The 26,996-nt window shown below is 41.1% G+C and overlaps 2 protein-coding genes across 2 annotated transcripts in view; one reads left to right on the top strand and one right to left on the bottom strand.

Annotated features, from left to right (window-relative positions):
* Positions 1 to 9,804, bottom strand: part of PECR (peroxisomal trans-2-enoyl-CoA reductase) — a 37,155-nt gene extending 27,351 nt beyond the window's left edge. The window contains exons 1-3 of the mRNA XM_006207279.4: positions 9,600 to 9,804; positions 2,588 to 2,721; positions 1,428 to 1,593 (exon numbers count right to left, since the gene is read on the bottom strand). Coding sequence (XP_006207341.1) covers positions 1,428 to 1,593; positions 2,588 to 2,721; positions 9,600 to 9,723 — 424 coding nt within the window. The 5' untranslated portion in view covers positions 9,724 to 9,804. The remainder of the gene's footprint in view (positions 1 to 1,427; positions 1,594 to 2,587; positions 2,722 to 9,599) is intronic.
* Positions 9,805 to 9,883: 79 nt separating this feature from the next.
* TMEM169 (transmembrane protein 169) lies at positions 9,884 to 24,914 on the top strand. Its single transcript, XM_006207278.4, has 3 exons — positions 9,884 to 10,007; positions 21,370 to 21,765; positions 24,158 to 24,914. Exons 2-3 carry the CDS (start codon positions 21,495 to 21,497, stop codon positions 24,778 to 24,780), a joined length of 894 nt encoding a protein of 297 aa, XP_006207340.1. The 5' UTR covers positions 9,884 to 10,007; positions 21,370 to 21,494; the 3' UTR covers positions 24,781 to 24,914.
* The last annotated feature ends 2,082 nt before the right edge of the window (positions 24,915 to 26,996 follow it).

Consider the following 26,996-nt stretch of genomic DNA (forward strand, 5'->3'; position numbering starts at 1 on the left):
ATTAAGAGATAAACCTAATTACCTCCCCTCCATCCAACCCCCATCCCGGCCGAAAAAAAAAAAAAAAACCCTATAAGCCCTGTATTCTTTACTTCAATTCTGGCTAATAAAAACCATAACTGAATCTAGACTCTGAAGACTTCTAATTAATAGCTGTTAGCAAGGAACCTCAGGTGAGTAAGAGACTGTTGATTGAATGTTAGAAGGTGTCAAAGCTCTGAGCTCTGAATGCAGAGACTATAAGCTATCTCCTAATGCTCATTTTCTTCTCCTTGCATAGAAATAGAATTTGTATTTAGGCACATAGCTACTCACCTAAAGATTGTATTTCTCAGTCTCCTTATAGGTAGGTACAATCATTTATCTGAGTTCTAACTGATGAATATCAGTAAATGCAATGGTGCTACTTCCAGATGGTGCCCTTAAAAATACTGAGTATTACATTTTCCCCCATTCCTGCTGTCTGGAATGCAGTTACAAGAGCAGGAACTGAAAAAACCAAAACAAAACAAAACAAAAAAAACAACAGCAGGAACTGAAGCAGCCACTTTGGACCATGAGATGGAAACACACGTCAAAGACACTAAATCTCTAACAATCATGGAACAACCATATTATCCCTGGACTATATCCCCTGACTTTTTACGTTGAGAGAGAACTCAACTATCTTATTTAAGTTCCTGGTTTTTTTTGGACTTCTACACTGCAGCAGCCAATCCCATACCACAATTAATACAGCACTTTATACCATTAGTTAGATAAAGATGAAGGTTGGGAATGCCTGCAAAACCTTTGATTTAGAGATCTAAGAATATAAAGCCTAACCCATGTTGGGGTGAAGATCCTGTGGGTCAAAATTAAATTCATTCTACATTTTTCAGCATACAAATGTGTTGGATAGTTTGTAAGGAAATCCTTGAGTTACCCAACTTCAGGAGTTTAATATTACTACCTATGAAACATAACCTGAAATGCAAAGACTATGCATGTGTGGTAATTTGTTATTAGTCAGAAAGAATATGGACTCTGCCTGGTATTCTCCCTGAAGATCTGACTGAAATAATCAGCAGATCCTTATAAAAAAATTAACAGTTTCATTTCTCAAAAACAAAATCAGTCTGTTTTCTATAATTTTATGACACACTTTGTAGCTATATCTTTGTACAAACTCTTGAAAATTTTTTCATAACATTCTAGAAATAAAATTATAAGATCAAACAACATTCCTATTTTATATATACTGCCAAATTACTATCCAGAAATGTAGGAATTACATTGCTATGATGTATGTAACTTAAATCAGAACCATAAATGTTGATGTTGATGACGTAAGCTTCTGAGCCCCTAACAATTTCTCTTTCAGGATTCTTTATGTATGATCCTTACATAAAGACAGTTTGAGTTTTTGGATTATTGATCACACTTGCCTGTTTTGCACATGTAGAAGGTGCCTGTCAGGTTGGTTTCAATCACAGCATGCCATCCCTTTGCACTGATGTGTTCAGCAGGAGAGAAAAATTGGCCGCCTCCATTGTTTACCAAGAAATTGATCTTACCATAAATATCTAAGGTAGACTTGACCAAATTATTCACCTAAATAAAAACATTAAAAGTGAATCCATTACGTGCAGGAGGGTATAGCTCAGGGGTAGAGCGCATGCCTAATATGCACGAGGTCCTGGATTCAACTCTCAGGACCTCCATTTAAAAAAAAAAAAAAGTGAATCGGTTACAGACAAAGACAAATACCATATGATACCACTTTTATGTGGAATCCAAAAAATACAGCAAACTAGTGAATATAACAGAAAAGAAGCAGACTCACAGATATCGAGAACAAACTAGTGGTTATTAGTAGGGAGAGGGGAGGGGCAATATAAGGGTAGGGGATTAAGAGGTACAAACTATTAGGTATAAAATAAACTACAAGGATGTATTGTACAACATGGGGGAATATAGTAAATATCTCATAATAACTATAATGGAGTATAACCTTCAAAAATTGTGTATCACTATACTGTACATCAACTATATTTCAATAAATAAATAAAATTTTAAAAGTGAATTGGTTAATAATCTAACTTGCCACTTGGATTTTATCCCTTGCTCTAGGTGAGTAACAGAGCTCACAGTCTCTCCCAGTGAACGGTAACTCTTGAGTACCACAATAAACGGAGATGTAGTCACAATGAATAAACCTGAAAAATTTAGGATCATAAAGCTAAATCTGGAATTTTGATGACAAGATTTATCCAAGGGCCTGGATCACTCCTCCATTGTTTTAATTTGTAAGCTACCAACCCTGAATGATGGATAGTGATGAAATAGACATTAAGAAATGACTTCAAGGACAAAAGGTAGTCTCTAGCTGAAACTGTGCTTGCTTAGCTTCTCTATGTTGCTTCCCTTCCTCTTCTTCTCCTGAGGTCACTCACTCATAGCTCATTAACACAAGAATCCCCATCACAGGCTCTGCTTTCAGTAAACCTCATCTAAGACAGCTACCATAGGAAAACCCAAAGCACAGTCAGGTTTAGGAACAACTAGTATAAATTAAAACAAATAAATAAAGATAAATTTGTGTTACCTCCTCTTCGTTACGGATGTTGCATTTGATGGGAGTGACTTGAGCCTGGTTGTCAGGAGGCATAAGGACCTTCAGTTCATCTGCCGCAGTTTTTAATCTATCAAACTTACGGGACGCAATGACCACATTACACCCTGGGGGGCGACAACAGCCAAAGAACAAGTAAATATGTTTTCATTGGTTGTCCAAATTCCAAAAGTAGTAGTATTTAGAAAATATTTTGTGTGATCCTGTTAAAAAAAAAAAGATAAACTAGAAGTTCTGCTTATGGTCAAGGTGGAGTAATAGACCCTGAGTTTGCCCTCCAGCACAAGACAACTAAAAACTGAACAAAACATGTGCAACAATGATTTTCAGGCATTGGACATCAGGCAGCACAGAACAGTGATCCCAGAGAATGGGAAGAGACAACGTGAGCCCTATTATTATTCCAGGCTGCTGCTCAGAGAGAGTCTCCAGCCTTCAGCACAGGGGGGAGGAAACCATTCACAGCGCAGCAGTCTCCTGGACAGAGGAGATGGGAGTGGGAGTCCAGGGAGGCCGAGATGGCTGGATTACACAAGGCACAGGAAGCAAAGAGGGACCCCAAGAGAAAGCTCCAGAGATCTGTCGAGTTCCTTCCAGTTTTCACCTGAGCACCGATCAGTACACGTAAGGAACTATCTGAGGCTCGGGAAAGAACCACCCAAAATAAGCAGAGGAAACAAACCCAGACATTGACACAGATCTGGGAACAGTCAGTGTCCCCACCAGGAAAAACTCTTATGGGGCACTGGGTAAAGTACTCAGAAGAGTATGGCCTCAGTAGTGAAGCAAAATTAACCCTAAGCCAAAAGCTGTTCAGATCAACGGGTAACAGAAAGAAAGTCTCTTTAAAATATCAAACTGTTTCCAACTTAACTTAACTGTATCACAGAACAAAGCTCAATAATATTTTTAAGAATATAAAAATAATCAGCATCCAACAAGGCAAAATTCAGATGTCTGGCATCCAACAAAAACCACCAGACACACAAAGGAGAAGGAAAATACAAGCCAGGATGAGGGAAAAGTCAATTAATAAAAACAGACCCAGAAATGGTGTTGGTGACACAATTAAATATACCAGGGATAAGGAGAAAAATATTAAAAGCAGCCAGAGAAAGAACACATTAAGTACAGAACAAAACAAGACAAGGAAGACAGAAGACTTCTTTTCAGAAACAATAAAAGCCAGGAGACAGTGGAGAGTTTTGAAATCTAGAAATCCTATCCAGTGGAAACAGCTTTCAAAATGATGGCAAAGTAAAGACTTGTTCACACACATAATACCCAGAAGAATTCATTAAAGCAGACCTGCACTGCAAGTAAGATTAAAGGAAGGCCTTCAAGCAGGGCTATGATACAGATGAAAATCTGAATCTACCAGAAATGGTAATTTTGTGAGTAAATAAAGTAAACATAAAGACTTCTTGTATTTCCTTCAAATCTCTGTAAAAGGTTGTGCTTCTTTAAAGTAAAAATGATAGCAATGTATTGTAGGATTTATAACATATGTAGACATAAAATGTATGGGAACAGAATTTAATTGCTATACAATGGTCAGGAATAGTGAACTAGAAGTACTATCAGTTCTTGTTTTGCTCAACTCTAATACACCCTAATTTCTGTTACATTAGCTTAAATAACCCCAGTCTCCCAACAACATGGTTCAGATTTCAGTTACTATGCCATATTAACTGCGAGCAACTGCATAAAACACAAACTTCATTGCTAGCACAAATCCATAAGTCATCATGCAAATAAAGGTGCACATCACAATCAGTGACTAATCGTGTCACTTCTTTCAATGTCTGTAAATGACCGGTCACTGTGCTTTTGTTCTTCAATCTACGCACAGACAGCAAAGAAGGCAGCTGTGTTGCCTCTTTGTCTTCCAATGATAAACACATATGACACTTAACCAAAAAAAAGGATGACTGAAAGAGTGACTGGCCAATAAAGATGGAAACACAACAAAGAAATAAAAATTGTAACACTGGAAGGGAAATTAGAATTGAATGTAAATGGAGTTGTAAAAGGAAGAGCTACCCATGGGGTTGTGGACACTGCTACCAGTGTTTTCCTTGAGTAAAAATAATAAGCTCTGAGATGCTGGAATATTCATCTACCTTACAAAGTAATCCTGAATGTTACTGCTCATTGTTGCCTTATGTTTTGGTTCATCCTGACGAGAATACTTCCTTCTTTTCATGCACAAATATAAAAAGCAGAAATACTTGCCAAGGCAGCCTCAAAGAGAGGGAGGAGCCTCGCCCCTGCTCTGGGAAGCCCAGATGTGGATGGCAGATTTCAAACGAACCATACTGATAATCACAACTATATTAAAACCCTCCTTCCTCTCCCTTACCAAGAGCAGGCTGGCAGCTCCTTCTACGTGCTCTCACATACCTGCCTCTGTTGTATGATAATTAACTGTCTCCCCTCAATCACTGTCATCCCCTGGAAGACAGGGAGACCCTGTCGTTACTGTAACTGTTACACTCACATACAGTCCACACTCAATATTCACGTATGGGATAAATGAGGCTTGGGAAGGTAAGGTGTAAAATGACTCTGCATTTGACCAGGGCTATTCTAGTTGCGTATGATGAGATGGCTGCTTCACATTAAAATAAGGCACTTTAAAAAACTATTTTTTCGAGTTTCGGTTATAATTTAGTGAGCTCCAAATGCAAACAACTTTTTGAAATTCTGACAGGCAACTTGAGAGCTTTTATTATAAAGCAAATATTAAAAAGATTTGCTATGAGTTCCTTCTAAGACATGACTAACTTTAAAAGAGAATTTAATTTATCAAAATACATGCATAATTTTCAACAAAGCATAATTTATACTATTAGGGAGAATCCTTATTTCTTTCACCTGTTTCCAGGAGGGGCCTTCTACTCCCAGGAGGGAAAAGAACTGAAATATATGCTTCTAGCTCAGGTCCAACCCTCTGCCAGGCTTCCCTGAGTTAGGAGGAAAAACTAATCTGATCAGTAAAATGGAAAGAAGAAACACGTTCCCCTGGATCAGCCACTGCCTCTGCCCCACTTCCCTCATTAATCTTTTTGCCTGCAAGATTATTGCATAATTTGCTCTAGCTTCCAGAGTAGGGCACAGATTGAATGGGGCAGGGAAATCTGACACCTTAAACTCTTTCTAAATCTACATTAAGAAGTTAAGCGTCATTAAAAATATATATAAATATATATCCTCAGGAATACTAAGGTGATTAATGCTGACTTTGTCTAAGGCTTCAAATAAGAAATATGGTGAAAATATAAATAGGATTATTCATATGAATTATCTAGCTAGAAGTTTATTGGGGAAGGTGCCAAGACGGTGGAGTAGAGAGACTCACAGCTCGCCCTCTCCCACAAAAACACCAAGAATTAGATCTACAAACCCAATGAATCACACAGAACACCTACTGAACTCTGGCAGAGTGTCTCTCGCTTCAAAATACAGGAGGATTCTCACAAAATCCAATGAACAACAAGTTCATACTGTATAGCACAGGGAACTATATTCAATATCTTGTAGTAACTTATGGTGAAAAAGAATATGAAAACGAATATATGCATGTTCATGTATGACTGAAGCATTATGCTGTACACCAGAAATGACACAACATTGTAAACTAACCATACTTCAATAAAAATATAAAAAAGAAGTTTATTGAATTATCACTGATTACTACCTAAACCCTGAGGACTTGAGGAAAGTTATCTAATATTAGCAGAGTTGTACTGGAACACAACTTTAAAAGGCTATTTATTTTAACTGCTATATAAACTTGAACTAAAGGGCAAAGGTGTTACAAGGAAGAACACTGCAATCCTGGGTAAAACTATAAACCTAAATTTCCATGAAAGGAATGGCCAAATAAATTATTACACATCCATACAATGGAATATCATATAACTTTGAGAAGAATGAGATATTACTATATGCATTAGCATGGAAAGGAAAAATTACCGAGCAGTAAGAATCCTCTGATCCCAGTTTTGTAAATAACAAAATACACACATGTGTATTTGTATGCATGTGAATGACCCACAGAAAATTGCCAGGAAGGGGATTCAGAAGGGCAGAAAGGGAAAGCTCATTTTTTTCTTTCATATACTTCTATACTACCTGAATTTACTGCAGTGCTCTTATATTACCTTACAACAAACTAGAAAATAATTAGATAACATCCTTCTTCTAACCCTTATGCTAAATGATTTGGATGGACATTTTCTGTTTTTTATATGAGTTGCTACAGAAATTCAGAAAGCTTGATAAATTTAGTTAAAACAGGTACAGAAGTAACTTGCTAATAACCTATAATGGAAAAGAATCATTAAAAGTATGTATATATGTATATATTTAAATCACTTTGCTGTACACCTGAAACTAACAAAATATTGTAAATCATCTATACTTCAATTAATAAAAAAAAAGAAGGGTGGTATAGCTCAGTGGTAGAGTGCATGCTTAGCATGCACGAGGTCCTAAGTTCAAGTCCTAGTACTTCTGTCTAAATAAATAAATAAATAAATAAACAAACCTAATTATCCTCCTCCAAAATCCAATGGAAAAAAAAAAAAGAAGAGGAAGTAACTTGCAAATAACGAGTTATTTCTCACATCAGAGGCATTTGTAGCAAAGTACATTGCTTTCCTGCCTGGGCTGATACTGATTTCTTTCAGTCTTTAACTCGGAGTGCTGCATTGATTAAGCGACTTCTAACCCCTGGTGTTAAGAGCCTAGTCCCAGAGCCAAGAAAAAGTTCCACTTCCCATGTCTACTTTCATTGCAACCACTGTCACAATGACAACCTTGAAGACAGAGACGAGGATCTGGCTTGAATTCAATGTGAATGGTCTTAGGTACAGTGTTCCTTGATGGAATCAGGACTCCCGTTGTCTAACTGTCAAACAGACGAAGAGGGTTCCAATTCTGTTCACTACATCTCACTCTTGTGAGCTAGGGTTTTCAGCATCCTCTCAGGAAAGGAACAGTCAAAATCATTTGGATGTGAAAGACAACACGATAACAACCATTTTTAAAAACACGCCTGAAAATTCAACTTGTAATCCATGCCTTCTTACTAGAAATAGAATTGGCTAACATTTTATTTTATTGGCCCAATTTGGGTTTCTATAACAATTTTCAGAAAGTAGCCATTAATTCTGGCATTAAAAAAGAAAGCTGAGAAAGAGTAAAAATTATTGGCATATTCTCTCCTGAAGGAAATCCACTTATAATATAATATTACATGTATTTTTTAAGTATATGAAATATTTTTTTCTGGGGAGATGCTCCATCCCAATCATTGGAATCTCAAAAGGATCCCTGGTTTCCAAAAAATTATAAGATCATCACCTTAATATTTCCTTGTGTTCTAATAAAAATAAGGCTTGCCACTGTGCCCCACAGCTGACATGCAGTATTTGGTCAGTGCAAACTTACCAAACAGAAATGAAGTTCAAATATATGAAAACCTATAAAGAGTCCTGAAAGATTGAACCTGGATCTGACAAATCTGCCATGAAGACTAGTATCTGACTTTCACGTAAAATGATAACCAAGTCCACTTTTCTTATGAATTTTCCTGAAAAGGGATAGAGCATGGTGTTGGGAGTGAAGTGGGCAGTAATGGTGATGAGGCTACACCAGGGCCAGATTCAGAAATGTTACTTTCCCATCTTTTTTCTCTCTAAAATATTGTTCCATTTTTTTAACATATGTTTTTAAGTCCATACTATGTGCCAGGCATTAGAAACATAATGGTAAGCAGAGACAATTTACACGTTCATTAAAAATACCTGAAAAATGAGGACACTCTAACTACCCAAACTCAAGTCATTTCCAGAAAAAGTAGCTGCTGTTAACAATATTATAAACTTCTTTCCAGTCTTTTTCTACATATATATTTTTTTCATTAACAATTAAATTGGAATGCTATATTTTGTTTGGAATCCTGCTTTTTTCAATTACGTACTATGCATTTGTCCACATAAAGTCTTCAACAGCAAGATGTTTAAACAGCAGCATAATAGTTCATTGTTACTGATTTAATTATTTCCTTTACAGTGTTTCACTACTCAATACTATATTCTTATACTACAAATCTATACTTGTCTCTGATTATTTCCTCAGAGTAAATTCCTGAGAGAGGAATTACAAGGTCATAGAGCATGAATCTGTTAACACATTTTTTTCCAAACTTATCTCTAGAAAGCTTGTAATAATTTACATTGTTCCCTGATTTTTCATCCCCTCATCAACACTTTCATTTTCCCCAATGTTTTAAAATTTTGTTAGAAAAATAATGGCATCTTTTTATTGTTATATTTTGCATTTCATTGCCAAAAAAGTTGACTATTTTCTCACATATTCACTGCCTATTTTTGATTCTTTATTTGAAACACTTGGTCCACTTCATAAGCCTATTTTTCTATCAGTGTGTTAATTTTTTTTCCTTATTTATTTGTGAAAGTGCTTTATATACTACATTTGTTGTATGTGTAAGTGTTTTTCATGTGCCTTTAAACTATATATTGCTTTTTTTAATTCAGTGAGGATTTACATCTTCATATAGGTCAATTTATTTATTTTCCCCTTTGTGTTTTCTTTCCTTGTATACATACTTACAAAGTTCTCCCTTCGTCCAACAACTTTTACGAGATACGAAATACATGTTAGAACCTTTTCCAGTTAAGTGGAGTCTTCCCATGTTTCTTAATCACTCTATAGGCAATATAAATCCACATCCATAATAAATTCCACAGCATGTTTTCCATAGGTCTCCTTAATCCCTACCTCGGGTACAGAACCTTTGGCTTAAAAGGTTCCCTTTAGTATACAGTATTTCATTCGGCAAAGCTTCTCCACCACCTCTTAGGAAGAACTCTCTCCTCTCTCCCTTTCGGTTAATTTTACCTACACCTACACATCCCTTGCTCTGGGTACCCTTCTCAGGGGCTTGCTCACGCACCCAGGTACAGCAGCTCGGTCGCGATGGCCTTCCCGATGCCCGTGCCTCCGCCGGTGACGATGGCCACTTGGTTCTGCAGCAAGCCTGCCGCTAAGCAGCTTTTGCCCTTGATCCAAAAGCTCATGGCGGCGAGTGCTAGAATGCCAGGAGGGAACGCCACGCCAGCTCACTCGGTCCAGGCCACCTTTAAGGCGGGCAGGACTGAGCGCGCGCACCCACGTGACCTCCCGAGCCCCGCCCCGCCGGCTCGCGTCCCCTCGCGTCGCCCCGCCCCGCCCCGACGCCCCGCCCCCCGCGCGCCCGCCGCAGCGGCTCTCCATCCTTCCAACACAGGAGGACCGCTCCCCAGCGGTGGCGTCCTGACCATCCTCACCTTCCTCCTGCCTCTGTCTCCCGCACATGTAGTAGGTGAGACTCCTTGTTCCTTGTATGTGTGTTTTATTTCAGTATTTTGTGGGCCGGGGAAAGGCAAGAAGACAAAAAGTGGGAGTGTGCTCTATTTTGAAAAATTCAGTCCTCATTGCTAATAGGTCTCACTGTTAATTAAAATTAAATCTCCAGTGCATCTGGGAAAAGAGAGGCTGCAGCTCGGGAGCCTTGCTGCGCCCGCCTGCGTTGGACTTCGAGCGATGCTCTGACTCCAGCTGCTATGTGCGGCTGGCTGGGAAGGAAAGGGGCAGCCTTAGCTGAGGGGGTAGAAACCTCCTGAAGGGATGGTAATGAGGGGGGGATGGGGGGAAAACAGTTGCGTTCTCCTCAGAAACAAGATGATAAATGATTTTTAAAATAAACTCGAGCCCACCTTCACCTCACCTCCCTCTCCTTACCCAGGAATGAAGGGAAGAAGCAACCTTTGTCAGTTTTGAGATTTGCTCCATTTCAGCTGGGCTCCATAAATTGATGATTCCAAAAGAGGATCTTTCCTTGAAGGGTGTATGCTTCCTGCATCTGCAGGTGTGTGTTTGAGAGACTACCTTCTCGTTCATTCCTTATGCAGGGGAGCTAGTCTCCTGAGGATGGGGAAAATATCTTATTTGTGTTTTGGTGCCCAGTAACAGTGATTTATTATTTAGATTCTCCATCTTGCTTTGCACTATTAACCCACCATAGTAAAATTACACCTGGATTGGCTCTGTGAAACTCCACTTAAGAATTTGGCAGATCTAGGGAATGTGTTAACATTCCAGGCAGGATGCTGTTTCTAAGTCTGTTTTCAGAGAGTACTGTATTTTCCCTTGCAAGGTATTAAAATAATGTAAAAGGAAAGAAATGCCATCATCCTCTGTGGGGCACACCACCTAGATTTTCACAAAGTGAATTGGAAATGGATCTGGTTGAGAGTGGAATCAGACATCACTTCCTCCTGTTCCTCTGTCCCCCTGCTCTCTGACCTTTTGAAAAACACTTAGCCCTCTGTCTTTGTTGCTGACAGATTCCAGTCTGCACTCATTAAAGAAAGAGAGAAATCTCTTCTGCTTCTTACTTAATAGATAGTTTCTCAAGGGATCGCTTTTACTACTGAAGTCAGTTATGTAGTTATGACCAATTTTTTAAAAAATTATACCATCACCTCTTAAAAGAGATGTACATTTAAAGAGGAAAATTCAAAGTACTGGTGCAGAAGAACAGAATTCCTGGTGATTTGATCCCAATGACAAAGAATTTTTTTTAACAGGTAGAGAAATATTAACTCAGTTCTGAGGGGTTTCTTATTCCAGAAAATTCCAGGCTTTCTTGGGAGGAAGGAATACTTCAAATTTCTTTCAAAGATACTTTTATTGAAGATATAATTTAATGTGGTTTGTGACCTGACCTGGATTTGTGGATTCACGGAACTCTGCCACGTTGGGTCACTGTGGGCCTGGCCATACTGCAGCCCCTGTGTGGCGGCTAAGTGCCTCAGACAGGGATTCTGCAGTCCTCCGGTGAAAAAGTACTGGACTGGCTTCAAGCCAGTTTTGCCTGCTGAGGATGACAAGGAACCATTCCTCACCCTCAAGGAAGTGGCACTATGAGCAGTCAGAAAGCTCCTTTTCATAGTCCAAAGAGTGCCTGTGAGCAAGAGGAATGTGGAGTCTCCTCGAGAGATCTTTTGTTGAAAAGGCATGTCCTCTCTGCCTCTGCCTCTGCGCTCAGTCAGGGTTTGAATGTCTGCTAACCCCGAAAGGCCTGGGGGCACAGCAACAGTTCTGTCTCTTGGAGGCTCTTTGTTTCCAGATTTTAACTCTGGCTCCAGATTGAGCCCTCTCTTCTCAGGGCATCCACACCACGCTGCACTGACCGCCCCTTTGACTGAATCAAATGCTGCCCTGAGCTCTGCATCACTGCCCTCTTTGTCCTGGGGGAAAAAAAGTTATCTCCATGGCCATGATCCTTCCACACTCCCACTCTGTCATTAGCACTGACTCAATGCGTCTTTTAAGATGCTCTTGCTGCTCACCCATCTTCCCACCCCTCCCCCACCCCATCTGCCTTGTAACTTCATTTTCTCCCCTAAGCAAAGCAGCTGCTGGCTCAGACTGACAGGGGCCTGTAGGAGTCCCAGCATTGAGACTCACAAAATCTTGGTGATGAAGGAATGTCAGTGTGGCATCTAGCCCCACTCTGCCTTGAGATAAAAGCCATCCTGATCCAAATATAAGTAAGATTCTTAACCAGCTGACAATATTCAACCAACATTTACTGAGCACCTGTCATGTGCCAGGTACTGTTCTAGCCATGGGGGATACAGTACAGTCGATAGGCCAGTTAGGTGTCTCTGCCTTGGTAGAGTTTATATTGTAGTATGTACTTATGTTGGGAGTTAGGGGTGGAAGGGGTTTGTGTGCTATGAGAGGTAGGGCAAAAGCAAACAAAAACTCAGGTAGTAAAGACCAGATCTTATAGTTCTTATGATAAAACAATACTCAGGCTCCTTCTATCTAACTACTCTCACTACCGGGAGCTATTTCCTATGTATACAATCCAATGCTCCCCAGAAGATGGACCAGCCTCAGTGTGAGAGCTTTTTAGGACCAGGAGACAAAGGAGGTGCTGCTCACAGGACCACAGAGAAACAGGCTGCAGCCTGACTCTGCTCACAGCCATTCACAGCACCCTGCTGGAGGCTGCGAGTTCTAAGCTGCTGTCCTATCATTTGTTTCAATCATTTGACACCAGTCTGAACCAAATTTCCTTCCGTCTTTCTTTTAGTGAGACTGTCTCTCTGAGAGGGGCTAATAGTAATTTTCAGGGGGAAAGTGGGAAGCATTTTACTTCCTGGTTGGCCTAGTACATCTAATGATGGTAAACCAAGATGCTAGTGGGAAAGTTTGACCACCCCAGACGGGTGGCATGTAGCCTGGCAACAGATACGCCAGTCAGGAAAGAATGGCAAGAACAGCAGGACTAGGGCAGGGCACAGTTCACTGTGGTGGTTGTAAATTAACCTGAAAACGATGATACTTTACCCTCCTGGGTCCAGTTCAGGCTCCTTGGAAGAAGGAGATGTGTCTCTATCAGTGAAGGTACAAAAAGTGAATTCCTGATTGTTCTTAAACCAGTGGAGCAAGGCACCCTAACTTGGAAGCTTTATAAGCCAGAGGATGACAAAATGGCAGCCTATTTGTGATTTGTTTGGGTTGTTTGTCCACATGGTAATTTATTTAAACTTGGACTAATTACAACAATTAAAATCAGGAACTTTCACGTGAAATTTCAGACAACCCATACAAAATGGACCTGAATTTATCTAGGACAGCAGTTGGCTGATCACTGGGCTTGGTGGATGGAAGAGAGGAGAACAGTAACTTCCTAGTTCAGACAAGACCTGAGCTCTTCTCTTTACCATACCCCCTACTACTCCTTGTGTCTGGATGCTAAGGCTTAGTGTCCTTGCCATTTATTAGCCTTTTCCGGCCTCATTCCGTCCATATATACTTGTTCCCTGCAATTAATATAAGAGCAGAGGCTTCAAAGCTTCCTGGCTTCTCCACTCACCAAGTCCACAAGTTCTGCTGAGTATCTGAATGGGTTTGGAGAAGGCACTAAATCAACTCTACTTCAGAGAATTGTGAGCAGAGTCCAGGGAAATCATGCCTGATGGTGAGAGATGCATGAAGCAGCAGTGAACCACCACTGTGGAGGTTGGGGTGGGAGTTAATGACTGAGTGACTGACTAGATAGGAACTGGCCAGTGGGGAATAGTGTGACCAGACTTCCTGCTGATGACTCAGCCCTACGAAGGCACTATAGGTATGTCCATTTGGTGGTGTCTTTGGGTTTTTGAATGCCTAAGAGCTGTTGGTTTTCTTCTAATAAAACTCCCTTATGGAACACTGTTTTGGCCGTCTCATTACAAGCAGAGGATGATATCTGTCTTAGTCCATTTGGCTGTTTGGGCTGCTGCGACAAAATACCCTAGGTTGAATGGCTTAAATAACAAGCATTTTTTTCCTCACATTTCTGGAGGCTGGGAAGTCCAAGATCAAGGTGCCAGCATATCCATTATGTGGTGAGGACCTGCTTCCTAGTTCATAGACGGCCATCTTTTTGCTGTGTCTTCAAATGGCAGAAAGAGCAAGAGAGCTCTCTGGGGTCTCTTTTGTAAGGGCACTAATCTCATTCATGAAGGCTTCACACTTGTGACCTGTCACCTCCCAAAGACTCCACCCCCTAATACCATCACATTGGCGGTTAAGATTTCAACATGAATTTTGGGGGAACAAAACATTCAGTCCTTAACAGTCTTATATAGTGCATTGCAATCTCTAGTGGGCTTCTGGTGGAGCTTGAGCCAGCATCAGTGCAATATCCTTTGGTCCGGACAGCTGAGTTTCAGAATACCTGGCCCACCCTGGAGAGTCAAAACTGTTTGAATGAGCCATTATCAAGGATGGTGCCATTTTATGCTCTAACTCTGAGATGCATATTAGCCTATTCCCCAGGGCTGATGAATTGGAACACAGCAGAGGGTTGAGACATAAAATAACCTTGACAGTCCCAGTGTATTGGGTAGGACTTCTATGTAGCTGCCTTAAGAGAATAAAATAGTCCTGGATTAAAACAAGCTAGATAATCACCTTTTTCTCATATTACAGTCCAGAGGAAGAGTGTTTATGGCTGTAAGGAGGGCTCTAATTCCTTCCTTCTCTTTCCTCTGCCATCCTTGGGGGTTGCCCTTGTCTACATGGCTGAAGATGGCCTATCAGGTTCACACTCCAGCTCTCCAGAAGGTGAAAAGTGGAAGAAGAGGGGCAGAGGTGGAAGTTAAACACGTCACATTTACTCACATCCCACTGGCCAGAAATTGGTCATATCATCAAATCTAGCTGCAAAGGATGCTGGGAAATGTTACCTTTACTGGGGAAGTCTTGTGACCACTGAAATCTTCATTATTAAAGAAGAAAACAGAGGAGGAACGTTTAGCAATTATGCCATAACTGGGCTTAATAAGCATAGGGAAGCTCATCAGTGTCTCTTAAACTTTTCGTCAGTCTCTGACACAATCCGGTGAATCCACTTCAAACAGCTCCCAATTCCATCCAAATCATTACTCTAGTCACTTAAGGACATTTTGTTGAATACTTGCTTGTTAGCCTTCTCGTATGGTACCGGTTCATAGAGCTTATAGTGTAGTAGAGGAGACAGACTGTAAAGAAATAAAATAACAAAAATTAATCGTAAATGTTGCTAAGTGCTATACAGGAAGTGGGCTGTTGTGATAAAGAATAGTGAAAGGTAGAGCAAGAAGCTTGTTTTAGGTTTTGTGTCAGGAAAGCCTTATAGCGGTGACATTTGACCTGAAGGTTGGGGAATATAAAGGCATGTGAAGGGGCAAGAGTGGAGCAGCATTCCAGGCAAGGCAGACAGCATTGAAGAAGACCACCAGTGGGAAAGCATTTGATATTGTTGAGCGCCACACAGGCAGACGGTATTATTGAAGCATAGGAGCTGTGTATGAAGGAGGTGGGAGAGCCTAGGGTGGCAGGATGGGGAGGGGCCAGATCATGTAGGTCCTTAGGCTACACAAGAAGTTTGGATTTCATTTTATACCAATGGGAAGTCCCTGGAGGCATTTTAAGCAGAAAATGGCATGATTTTATTGATGTTATCAAAAGATCTTTCTAACTGCTAAGTGGAGAATTGATTGGAAGACAGCAAGAGTAGAAGCCAGAAGATAAGGAGCATTTTTAGAACCATAGTAAGAGATGATGGCTTCTTAGACCAGAGTGGTGAAGTGTTTAAGGAAAAGTGGAGAGTGTGTTTAAGGATTATCTGGAGAATTTCCTTCCAGAGTGGCTTAATGTTATTGTTATTTTATGCATATGTTCTAGAGTCTGAGTCAGTACCTTAAAACTTATTTTTCTCCCAAGGATGACTGAGAATTCAGAGCTAATGGTGGACTGAGGTTAACACTCTGCAGTATCACATTCATTAATTCATTTGGACTGGGGGTGGAGGTGGAGGATGGGCAAAGCCTACCTTCCAGGAAAAGAGCAAAGCCCTGTCTCTTCTCTTAATGCTATTGAGTAAAGCCTTGGAAACTAGGGATTTTTCTTTTAACCCTCTCTCTTATGAAATCTAAAAGGAAGGAGAAATGTTCAGAACCTGCTTCTCAGATCAAATACTAACAGTATAATAAAGTGTACAAAATGAGGAAGATAATTAAGTCAGCCTCTCTTAACAGTTGATCGTGTCATATTTCCAAGTTGGCATTTTCCCTTCCCCTTTGTCCTATCAGGTCAGTAAGTATGTAGCAAGTATCTGCTACAGTTCTAGCACCAGGGTCTTCCCATTAGAAGTAAAGAAGTATAAGACAGTTTCTGATTTCTAAAATTTTATAATAATGTTTCCTGGAGAGGTCAATGAGAAGTCATGAAGCCATTCATAATCAGAAGTCCAAATACCCTCATTGCAAAATAGTACTTGTTTCATAAGATTGTTGTGCCCAGAACAGTTGCACAATATCTGGCACACAGTATTGTTCCAAAATTTTTTTAATGTGTAATTAAATAGGGGCAATGCATGTATAAGCAACTAACATAGAAGTTAACAAATTATACAATCAGTAAGTGTCATCTTTAATGAAAATAGGCACTTGTAGAGTTTCCTTCTCCATCCCTTCCTTCTTTCCCCTCCCCCTTCTCCTATCCTCTTGGTAACACTAGAAGATTGAGTCTGTTGAGAATAAAGATAATGAGTTTGGTCTGAACCTGCTTAGCCAGAAATGATGAGATAATTTATGTGGAAAATATCCTCTAGGCTATAGGAAATACATCTAGATGATCTATTAACTCTTGACATCTGGATTTGGGTATTCTTGGCATAGAGGTATCCTATAGCTGTAGGCAGGAAGGCCCTTTATTTCAACAGAAGGAAGAGAATGTACTATTGAGAACAGAGGGCAGTAGATTGAGAATTCTGAAAAGCACTAGCAGTTATGGGTCAGAGAAGGCAGGTAGGGGAATAAGAGAGACAGAAGGAGGATTTGAGAGGTAGCAAGAAAATGAGGGTAGAAAGTCAAAGGAGGTGAGGGGAGTCAAAGAAAGACTTGGAAATAAGCAGAATCAAAGGCTCTGGTATAGATGAATAAAGTAAGAATGGTGAAATTGTCATTGTGGTCACATTGGTGACTTTCAAGTTTGTATTTGTTGACCTTTAATTAATAAACTGCCAAATATTTCTCCAGCAAAGATAGGTTTATTCAGTATCAGCAGAGACTTGCAGTTTGGGGTCTACAACCATGGGGAGCCACATTCAAGTCCTCAAATGGCAAGGGAAGGAAAACCCTTTTATAGAGGGGAAAAGAAAGTTGGGAGGGCTATAGTAGACAGAGAGTCCATGGCTTTTCATTGGCTGAGTTCTTACCAATAAAGAAGAGTTTTTCGGCTTCCTGTTGGTATTTGCTATCATCACAGGGCATGAGAGCTCCCCTTTCTGGTCTCCCAACTCTGTTTAATTGAGGTTTCTGTTTATTAAGTTTTTACATATTCCACACACAAAAGGGAGATGAAAGGAAAGGAAAGAGGAATGGAGGTGGGGCAGCAAAAACCAACTAAACAAAAAACATCAGCTGTCTGCTGCAGCCACTAACATTTGACTTTTTCTAAATCTTGATGGGAAAATTCTGGGCTTTGGAGTTTGTGCAAGTTAGGCTTAAATGCAATTCTTTCACTTCTTTATTTAAAGTAGATGAGGTTAATAATGTCACAGGAGGACACTAAAACCTACTTTATCACAGGGTACCTCCTGTACCCTGGGTCTTCCTGCTCTTAGAACATTGTGTGCTCTACGACACATCACCAAATGAATTCCATAGTCCAACAAGCTCCATGTATTACGATGTGAAGATAATGGTACTTAACTCTGTTCACAGAGGCTCCCAAAGCTAAGTCAGTCTGTGAGGACTTTGTGAAACCTGCCATTTCCTGCCAATCGGTGGGCATTTTCAGTTCTGTCACTGAGCGCCTCATTTTTTTCAGTCACCAGGCTATGTGCCCTAGATACAAAGGTGGTTAAGACCCAGTACCTGCCATCCAGTGGGGAGACAGATAAGACAATTAACACTTAGAGGGAAAAGGAGAAGAATTTAGGTAAGAGGGCAGTGGAGGAGAGCTACCTGCTGAGGTCACTCAGCCTTTGGGGAGTTTTGGGATTTGAAGAAATATGATGAGTCGATCTTGGTACCTGATAACCACAAAGTTGCATAATTTTAAGACATAGGATTTGCTTCAAACTGAGTGGCATTTAGAGCCTAGTTAGATTTTTGACTGTACCTTAATCCTCTTCCCTCCCATTCCCTACCCAACCCTGGCTGGGCCAGTCCACTAAACATTGGGGCCATGTAATACAAATAAGAGGAGAATTAGCTTCGTTATTGGGGGGAAAAAGGGAGACCAACAAGTGTGCATGTGGCATTGAAAAGAAATAAGTACTAGGGGGTGAGGGTGTAGCTCAAGTGGTAGAGCACATGCTTAGCATGCATGAGGTCCTGGGTTCAATCCCCAGTACCTCCTCTAATAGTAAATAAATAAGGAAACCTAATTACCTCCCCCCACCAAAAAATGAATGAATAAATAAATAAATAAAAATTTAAAAAGAAAAGAAAAGAAGTGCTCAGAGAGCACTGAAAGAAAATGAGGATTTGAGAATTATCAACAAAAGTAACAGAAAGCTGGTACCCTGGAGTTAACTGCAGAGTGTACAATCTCCCGGAGCCTTGGGGCGGCAGAACTGTGATTAGAATCTATTCACAGTCCACTGCAATTCTCAACTCTAAGTACAGTTATTTGGAAATTAGGAAATTTGGTAAATAATTTAGAAACTTTTCATATCAATAGAAGCTGCCACCATGGTCATTAAGACAAGTATTTTCACAGTACAATTGCCAATAATATATAATAGTGGGGCCACTTGGCTCCTCCACTGAGTTTAAAACCAGATTGGTTAAAACTGCCTGAGAGTATTCTGGCTAGTAAATGAAAAGAAACAAAACAAAGAGACTAGCATCTTGTTTTGTATTTTTTAAAATTTATTTTTATTGAAGTATAGTTGATTTACAACGTTGTATTAGTTTCAGGTGTACAGCAAAGTGATTTAGTTATACATATACATATATATTTTTCATATTCTTTTCCATCATAGGTTCTTATTACAAGATATTGAATATAGTTCCCTATGCTATACAGTAGGTCCTTTTTGTTTATTTTATTTATACTAGTTTGTATATGTTAATCCCAATCTCTTAATTGATTGAATTATAGTTGATTTACAAAGTGATATTAGTTTCTGGTGTATAGCAAAGAGATTCAGTTATACATATATATTCTTTTTCAGATTCTTTTCCATTATAGTTCATTATAGGATACTGAATATAGTTCCCTGTGCTATACAGTAGGACCTTATTGTTTATCTATTTTATATATAGTAGTATGTACTTGTAATCCCAAACTTCTAATTTATCCCTCCTCCCCACAACAATATCATCATTTTTGTAACCCCTAGTGAATAAATGGGTCCAGCCAGTGGTCATCAATGGCTACTAATTTCACAAAGAATCAAGCAGACGTTAAGTACCTTCTGGTAGAAATGCAAAACACCATCTATAACGTCTTGCTAAACAAACAACCCGCCAAAAGAATTCCAACCTGAATCTGATCAAGCCTCTATTTAGCTACCAATTTATAGAAAATACATGGTTCAGAGGAACACACTACAGCAATGCAATCAGCAACATCTAGGCTACGAGAATCTGCAAGATTAATGGCCTTTCTTAAACAAGTAAAGGGGAAGGAAAAAAATTGGTGGGTGAACATATAGACCTGTTCTGTCCAGTATAGTGGCCGGAAGTAGCCATATGGTTATTTAAATTTAAATTGATTAGAATTCAATAAAATTTAAAATACATTTCCTCAGTTGTGTTAGACTCATTCAGGTGCAATGGCAGAAAGCTCTGTTGAACAGCATTGCTGTAGACAAAGTGTACGATCTGTTTGCATTATACAAACTTTATTTGAATCCTAATTCAAGAAAATGGACTTTAAAATGTTAAACAGGGCAATTTGAACTAACTGAGTATTTGATGATATTAAAGAGTTGTTTAAAAAAATTAGCTGCAATAATGGTATTGTGATTATCTTTTTTTAAAAAAGAGAGTCCTTACATATAAGAGATATATGCTGAAATAGTTACAGATGAAATGAAAATGATGTCTGAGATTTGCTTTTAAATAATATGTGGAGATGAAACAAAATTGGTTTTGAATATTTGGATTATTGTTGAAACTGGGTGATTGGTGGTACAATTAGGGTTTATGAAAATTATTCTCTTTGCTTTTTATAGGTTTGCCACTTTCCATAACAAAAGATTCGCCTCTTACATATGTCTGAAACTTTCCATAATAACAAGTTTGTTGGGGGCTTTTTGGTGGGGTATTTATTTTTTTTGGTTTTTGTTACTTTAGAAGCAAACAAGCAGCTACCAGCTTAAATGTGACTGGCTGGATATTTGCTAATTGGCACCTCTTCAGCAACAGCATTCAAAGCATTTTTTCCCTCTTAATGGCTTCATGCACCAAGAACACAGTCCAATCAGTTTCTTATTTAAAAGATGTTATATAGACTCTCCTCTCTCCCACCTCTCTTTGCCTGGAGAATTTTAAAAAAAAAGGAGAGAAAACATTAAGAGTGAAAAGCCTGCATCTTTTCCGCTGGTCTCCCAGATGCTGGTGTCACAAATTCCAGTAACTCTAGTATCTTGGGTCAACAAGAAGCCAGGAGACAGTTGTCCTTTCTCGAATACCAGGGAAGACATGGTTGGTGAAGGTATGCCACCTTTGGATGGCTTGCTCAAAGGTGCATCCATCCATTTGAGTATAGTTGTAATGTGTGACCCACAACCAGAAGCCAGGAGTGCTGGTCCCAGCTGTATGAATCCCCATCTATGGTGGGAGGAAGAATGACCCTTTGAAAAAATATTAAAAAAAAAAAAAAAAGAATGATCCTTAACTTCTTTCTGTAAGTCCTCGTCACCCAACTTCCTTATACTTGGAATCTCCCAGCTAGACTGATAGGTTTTGCATGACACATGTTTGTTTAAGTGACAAAAATATGGCAACACAAAAATTTTTTTCACAATTCATTCTTGTATTTCCACAGCACTCCTGAAATAAAGTATTATGAGAAATAAAGGGAGGGGAAGGCTTCTGCCAAGTTGAGGACCATTTCTCAAACCCCTCTCCATCTCACCCTATTCACTCCCTACTGATGGCTTTGCTTTCTTGTCTTTTAAGTGGAACTCATCATTGGGACGTCTTTGCATAGCCCCATCCTGAAGCAAGCTCTGTGATGTGTGCATCGTGAGTTTGCTCAAGTACATTGGACTCTTCACAAGGAATTGCTGGATTTGAAGACTAGGATGGAAGAGCTGGCACCAGTGGAAGGCGAGGGCCGGCTCCCAAGCCCCCACCAGGGCTCTCTGAGGAAGGTCGTGGCAGCTGCCCTGGCCCTGGATGGGGAATCCACAATGGGTCGTAGGAAAAAGAAGAAGAAAGAGTCCCGCCCAGAATCTATCATCATCTACAGGTCAGAGAGTGACAAACTGGATGAGGAGCCTGGGGAATTCGAAGGTGGAGACCAGCCTAAAGAGGAGGAGGGAGATGATTTCCTAGACTATCCTGGGGATGATGGTAAGTCCCTCGGGGCCACCTGCTTAAAGCCATAGGAAGGAAACCAAATGAGGATACTCCAGAAGACAGGCATTGGCTCACTGACCTCCTTGTTAATACATTTCTTGCAATGTCTCAGTCTTCACTCAACAAATTGACAGTATTTATTGAGCATTTATTATGTTCTCTTCTAGGTGATATGGAGGCGATCTCCGCCCTTTTGGAACTCCTAGTGTAATGAAAGAGACCAATTTATACACAAAAAAATTAGTAATACAAGCCTACTGTGCTAATTACTTAATACATGTAAGATAAACAGTAATGGTTGACTTTCCTTAATAATCAAGAAAATGTGATTTATAACAATGAGTTATTGTAAAAGAAGAATGGCCAAAAACTGGGTAAAACATGATAACATCAGTGTGAGGAAATGGATATATTCTCATACACCTCATGAGGAAGTGGAGTCTGCTTTGACTACTTTTTAGGAAAATTTGTCAATATTACTTACATTCAGAATTCTAAATAGAATATCCTATATTCTGGAAATTCTCAGTATCTACATCACAAACATCTGCCTACGTGCATAAAGAGGCGTGTGCAAGAATGTTTGTTGCTGTGAATGAAACTGGCATGTCTGTATTAAGCATCATGACGCAGCAGTCAATGGATGAGGGAGTGTTTGTACGGCTGGATCATCTCTAAGACCTATGCCCACGGTGAACGAGATGGGCAGCTCCCCTGCTCTCGTGCAGTTTACCTTCCAGTCTGGGGAAGACAGACATTGAACAAGTCAGCAAATAAGAGAATTCCAGGTAGTGATACGAGTTCCAAAGACAGTAAACCAGGGTGATGGGAAGATGAGCAGGCAATGGAGGGAGAGGTTGCTTCTGAGGAAGTGATGTTTGACAAATGACATGAAGGAGCCAGCCATGAAATAATCTGGGGCAGAACTTTTAGACGAGGGGAGGCAGCAAGGGCAAAAACCCTGGCCTGGGATGGAAGCGCCACTGGCCTGTTCCTGGAAGGCTGTTACTTCTGTGCAGGGAGCTTGGAGAACGAGGGGGAGGAGGTGAGAGGAGGCCAGAGAGGCAGGCAGGGGCCGGGGCACGTTGGACCCTGCAGGTCATAGTAAAGAGCTTGGGATTGGTAATAAGTGTGAGGGAAGCCAATGGGGAACTTTGAAGCAAAGCGGAGACATCATCTCACTTACATTTTTAAACCGCCACTCTGGCTTCTCTGGAAAGAATGGATTTCGAGAGGTAGGAGGGGAGGCTGAGGGGAGATGGTCGTCACTGCAGCCCCAGTGGCCTGGACTAGTGCGACAGCAGGAGGGAGAGCTGGAGGGGAGGCTGGGCTCAGAATGCAACCTGGAACTCGCTGCTGGGTGGGGGTCGGGAGTGAGGGGAAGAGAGGTGTCCACAGTGACTACTGGGGTTTTGACAGGAACTGCAGAGAGGATGGGTGGTGGTGTCCTTCACTGAGTTGAGAGAGACTGAAACCATTTGGTCTGGGGGCAACAGTACAACCTTTTTATGGGGGCAGTCAGAGTCCCTTGCCAGGGTCCTGGGCCCTGCCTTGAGGTGGCTCCAGCCGTGGGGCAAGGAGTCCGCAGGGCCTACGGATCATGCTACCCGGAAGCTTGGGCCTCCCCGCATACCCGCGGGCCTCCCCGCATACCCGCGGGCCTCCACTTCCAGACTACATCCCACAGATTAAGAACTGTGGACTTTGCTATTTCAACACCTGCAACCTCACCACCGGGATGGCCAAAGAGGGCTGTTTGGTGGCAGTGATGTGTCTGTGTAGGGAATGTGTGTGGTGTGAGTGTGTGTATATGTGTGGACGGTGTGTGTGTTGTGCCTGGGTGCATACAGAACTTAGATGTGAAGGCCAGGATGTCCACGGCATGTGAGGAGGCCCCTCTTGGAGAAGCACAGAGGCAGGGGTGAAAAGAGAAGAGAGGTGGGCTGCCCACCAGTGTAATACACACACGGCACCACCTGCACACACAGTAGTTGATACTCACGAACAGCATTTCCACAGTGCTTCTAGTAAACTAGAAATACGATCGCTGTGAAGTGGTGTCTGTGGTAGAGTTCCTCATTCCCGTCCACATCACAGACATGACAAGATCGAGACCAGAGAAGCGGAGAGAGAACATGAGACACAAGAAGAACCTGCCTCCCCCTTTTGTCAGGGCCCTGACAGGAGAGTTGGTCGTGGGGGCAACAATCCCAGTGGTCCCCCACCTGAGGGAGACCCGTTCAGTCCCTCATCGAATCACTGACTCCAGCGCCGTGTCAGAGGCTCTGAAAAGACCCTCTCATACTCAGCTTCAGTCTCAGGGGGTGACGTTGTGATGAGATGTCCACTCTTCTGATCTTGACTTTCACCTCTTTGTGCCCTGCAGATATGTGGAACATGCCTTCGGACAGCCGCTATGTCACGTTAACTGGGACCATCACACGAGGGAAGAAAAAGGGGCAGCTGGTGGACATCCATGTCACGTTGACAGAGAAGGAGCTGCAGGAACTGACCAAGCCTAAAGTGTCGTCAAGGGAGACGATACCTGGAGGCAGAAAGGCCTGCCAGTTGGGAGCAGACCGTGGGCCCCACGTGGTCCTCTGGACGCTGGTCTGCCTGCCTGTGGTCTTCATCCTCTCCTTTGTGGTCTCTTTCTACTACGGCACCATCACCTGGTACAACATCTTCCTTGTGTACAATGAGGAGAGGACCTTCTGGCACAAGATCTCATGTTGCCCCTGCCTCATTCTCTTCTATCCAGTGCTCATCATGGCCATGGCCTCTTCCCTGGGCCTCTATGCTGCTGTGGTCCAGCTCTCGTGGTCCTGGGGAGCGTGGTGGCAAGCTGCCCGGGACATGGAGAAAGGCTTCTGTGGCTGGCTGTGCAGCAAGCTGGGTCTGGAGGACTGTTCTCCCTACACCATTGTGGAGTTGCTTGAATCTGATAACATCTCAGGCAATCTGTCCAACAAGGATGCCACCCAGGAGGTAGAAACGTCCACTGTCTAAAGTCGCAACAGCTTACTTTATTCTCAGCTCTCAGTAGCCTGTATATCACCTTTCAACTCCGGAATATTCTTTCTTTAAATGATTCCCTCCCCTCCCCCCCATGCAAGTTTTGGAAAATTCTAGCCCACACTGATCTGTCCTACAATCTTGTTGGTTCCAGGAGGGCAGGGAACAGAAAAGCAATTTGTGCAAAATAGTCCATCCAGTGGATAAGCTCTTCTGCATTCCTTACCCTAAGATGACCGTTTATCTGGGACAGGGAGCTCAGTTGTGTCAGTTCAGGAGCCTGAAGGTGTCCCTGGTGCCTGGAACCCTAGGGAGTATGTGACTAAATGTGACAGAGAGACTCAGGAGGCTCAAGGGAGACCAAGTCCACCAATAAGATAATAGGTAGGAATGAAGTGAGACATTTAGGAAGCAGAGCTACTTCAGTGTAGCAGAATGTAAAGATTTGTGCAGATCACTTAGATTTTGATTTTGATATTAAATATAATTAAATTCAAATATCAGTAATTTAAACAAGATAGAAGTCGGTTTCTTTCCTGTATAGAAGAAGTCTGGAGGCAGACCATCAGGGAACCTATCATCAGTAGGATGGGACCCTCATCACCTTTATCCTCAGCACCCCAGGGCTGACTACATCTCCAGCCATGATGTCCATGTATCTGGCAGAACAGAGGAAAGGGCAAAGAAGACCACACCCTCTCAGGCTAAGGAGGCTTCCTAGACGGTCCGCTCAACACCTCTTAAAGCTTATTGGCCAGGCCTTGGTCATGTGACCTTACAAGCAAACGAGGCAAGGAAACACAGCCTTCTGGCTGGGCAGCTATATTCCAGGGTAAATGTTTGGGTTCTGCTAGTGTAAGAGACAAGGAAACAATGGCTACTTTGGTAGGCAAATATGAATCTCTGCCTCACAGTAATCGTTTAAATATATTCCAATCCCAAACTAGGAGTGTAGTTTTATTTATTTATTTATTTATTTATTTACTTACTTACTTACTTACTTACTTACTTACTTACTTATCTATCTATCTATCTATCTGTCTATCTATCTATCTATCTATCTAGGCCTAACTCTTACATGGAGAATTTATACATAGATACTAGCTACATATACTATGCATAAATCATACATAGATGTTAGCAACTCATGTACTTTGCAATTAAATATCTGTAATGCCATGTGATTTCAGGTTTTTTTTTAGAAAGGAAGAATCCAATTATAGTAGCACAACTTTTCCCTGGTAGTAAGGGTAGGACTGTGTGGTGATATTTAATCTAATGTACAGATGAAAGACTGGGAAGGGAGGGATTGCATCTGTTAGAATCCCCCCAGCAGGGTCAGTAGCCCTAAGCACAAGGAAGAAAGAGATAGCTTTGTGTTGTTTGTCAGACTCTCACTCAGAGCATCGCTCATTCAGCCGTTCCTGGAGTTTAGGGACAAACACATTTGCTGTGCTGAAAAGCTTGGGTCTTCCTGGCCACTGGGGGTATAAACCAGATGAATCCAGATTAACAGATTCTGAACTTAAAAAAAAAATTAATTCCTAAGGATATCTTTCTAAGTAAAAAAAACCCCCATCAAATTCTAAGAGGTCAAGCAGGTTTTGGAGGTTTGGGTCCTTAACAAGAATAGCTCGTGCCCCTATTCACGTCTCAGGAAGAAGCTGGTGAAAGAACTGCTGGGAATCAAACCAGATGGGTCACACGTGCTGCCCCACAGAAGGCCAGGGACATTTGCCTAATGTATGGTGCTGAACTCCACCTTCAGAGGAAACCCCACCATTAGAAAAAAAAACAAACTATTATTAGTTTGAAAAAAGACTATTCAACATTTTAAAAGATAAATTGGTGCTCTCTGGTGCTTTTGCAGAGATATAAACAATTGAAATGAAGACGAAGAAAATAAAAATAAAGTCTGATTAACATTTGCTCACTTTGTATTTGAGTTTCTCCAAAATTGCTTTGAATGCTACAGTTTTCAGAAAAAGGGTGGTGACTGTCTTATCTATGTATAATGATCTTTTTTGGCGGGGAGTGGGGTGGAATCAAACCATTTTGTTGAGGGGCTATGGGAGAGGGTCTTAGGACTAGGAGGACAATTAGATCTGACATCCTTGTCCTGGCCAGGATCTCCACAGCTTCGCAGTCTTTGAAAAAGCTGATGATCTTAATATGGATCCTTGTGTCTTGACTGTTCCCATGTACCACTA

Source organism: Vicugna pacos, chromosome 5 (genome assembly GCF_048564905.1).
Source record: "Vicugna pacos chromosome 5, VicPac4, whole genome shotgun sequence".
NCBI lineage: Eukaryota > Metazoa > Chordata > Mammalia > Artiodactyla > Camelidae > Vicugna > Vicugna pacos.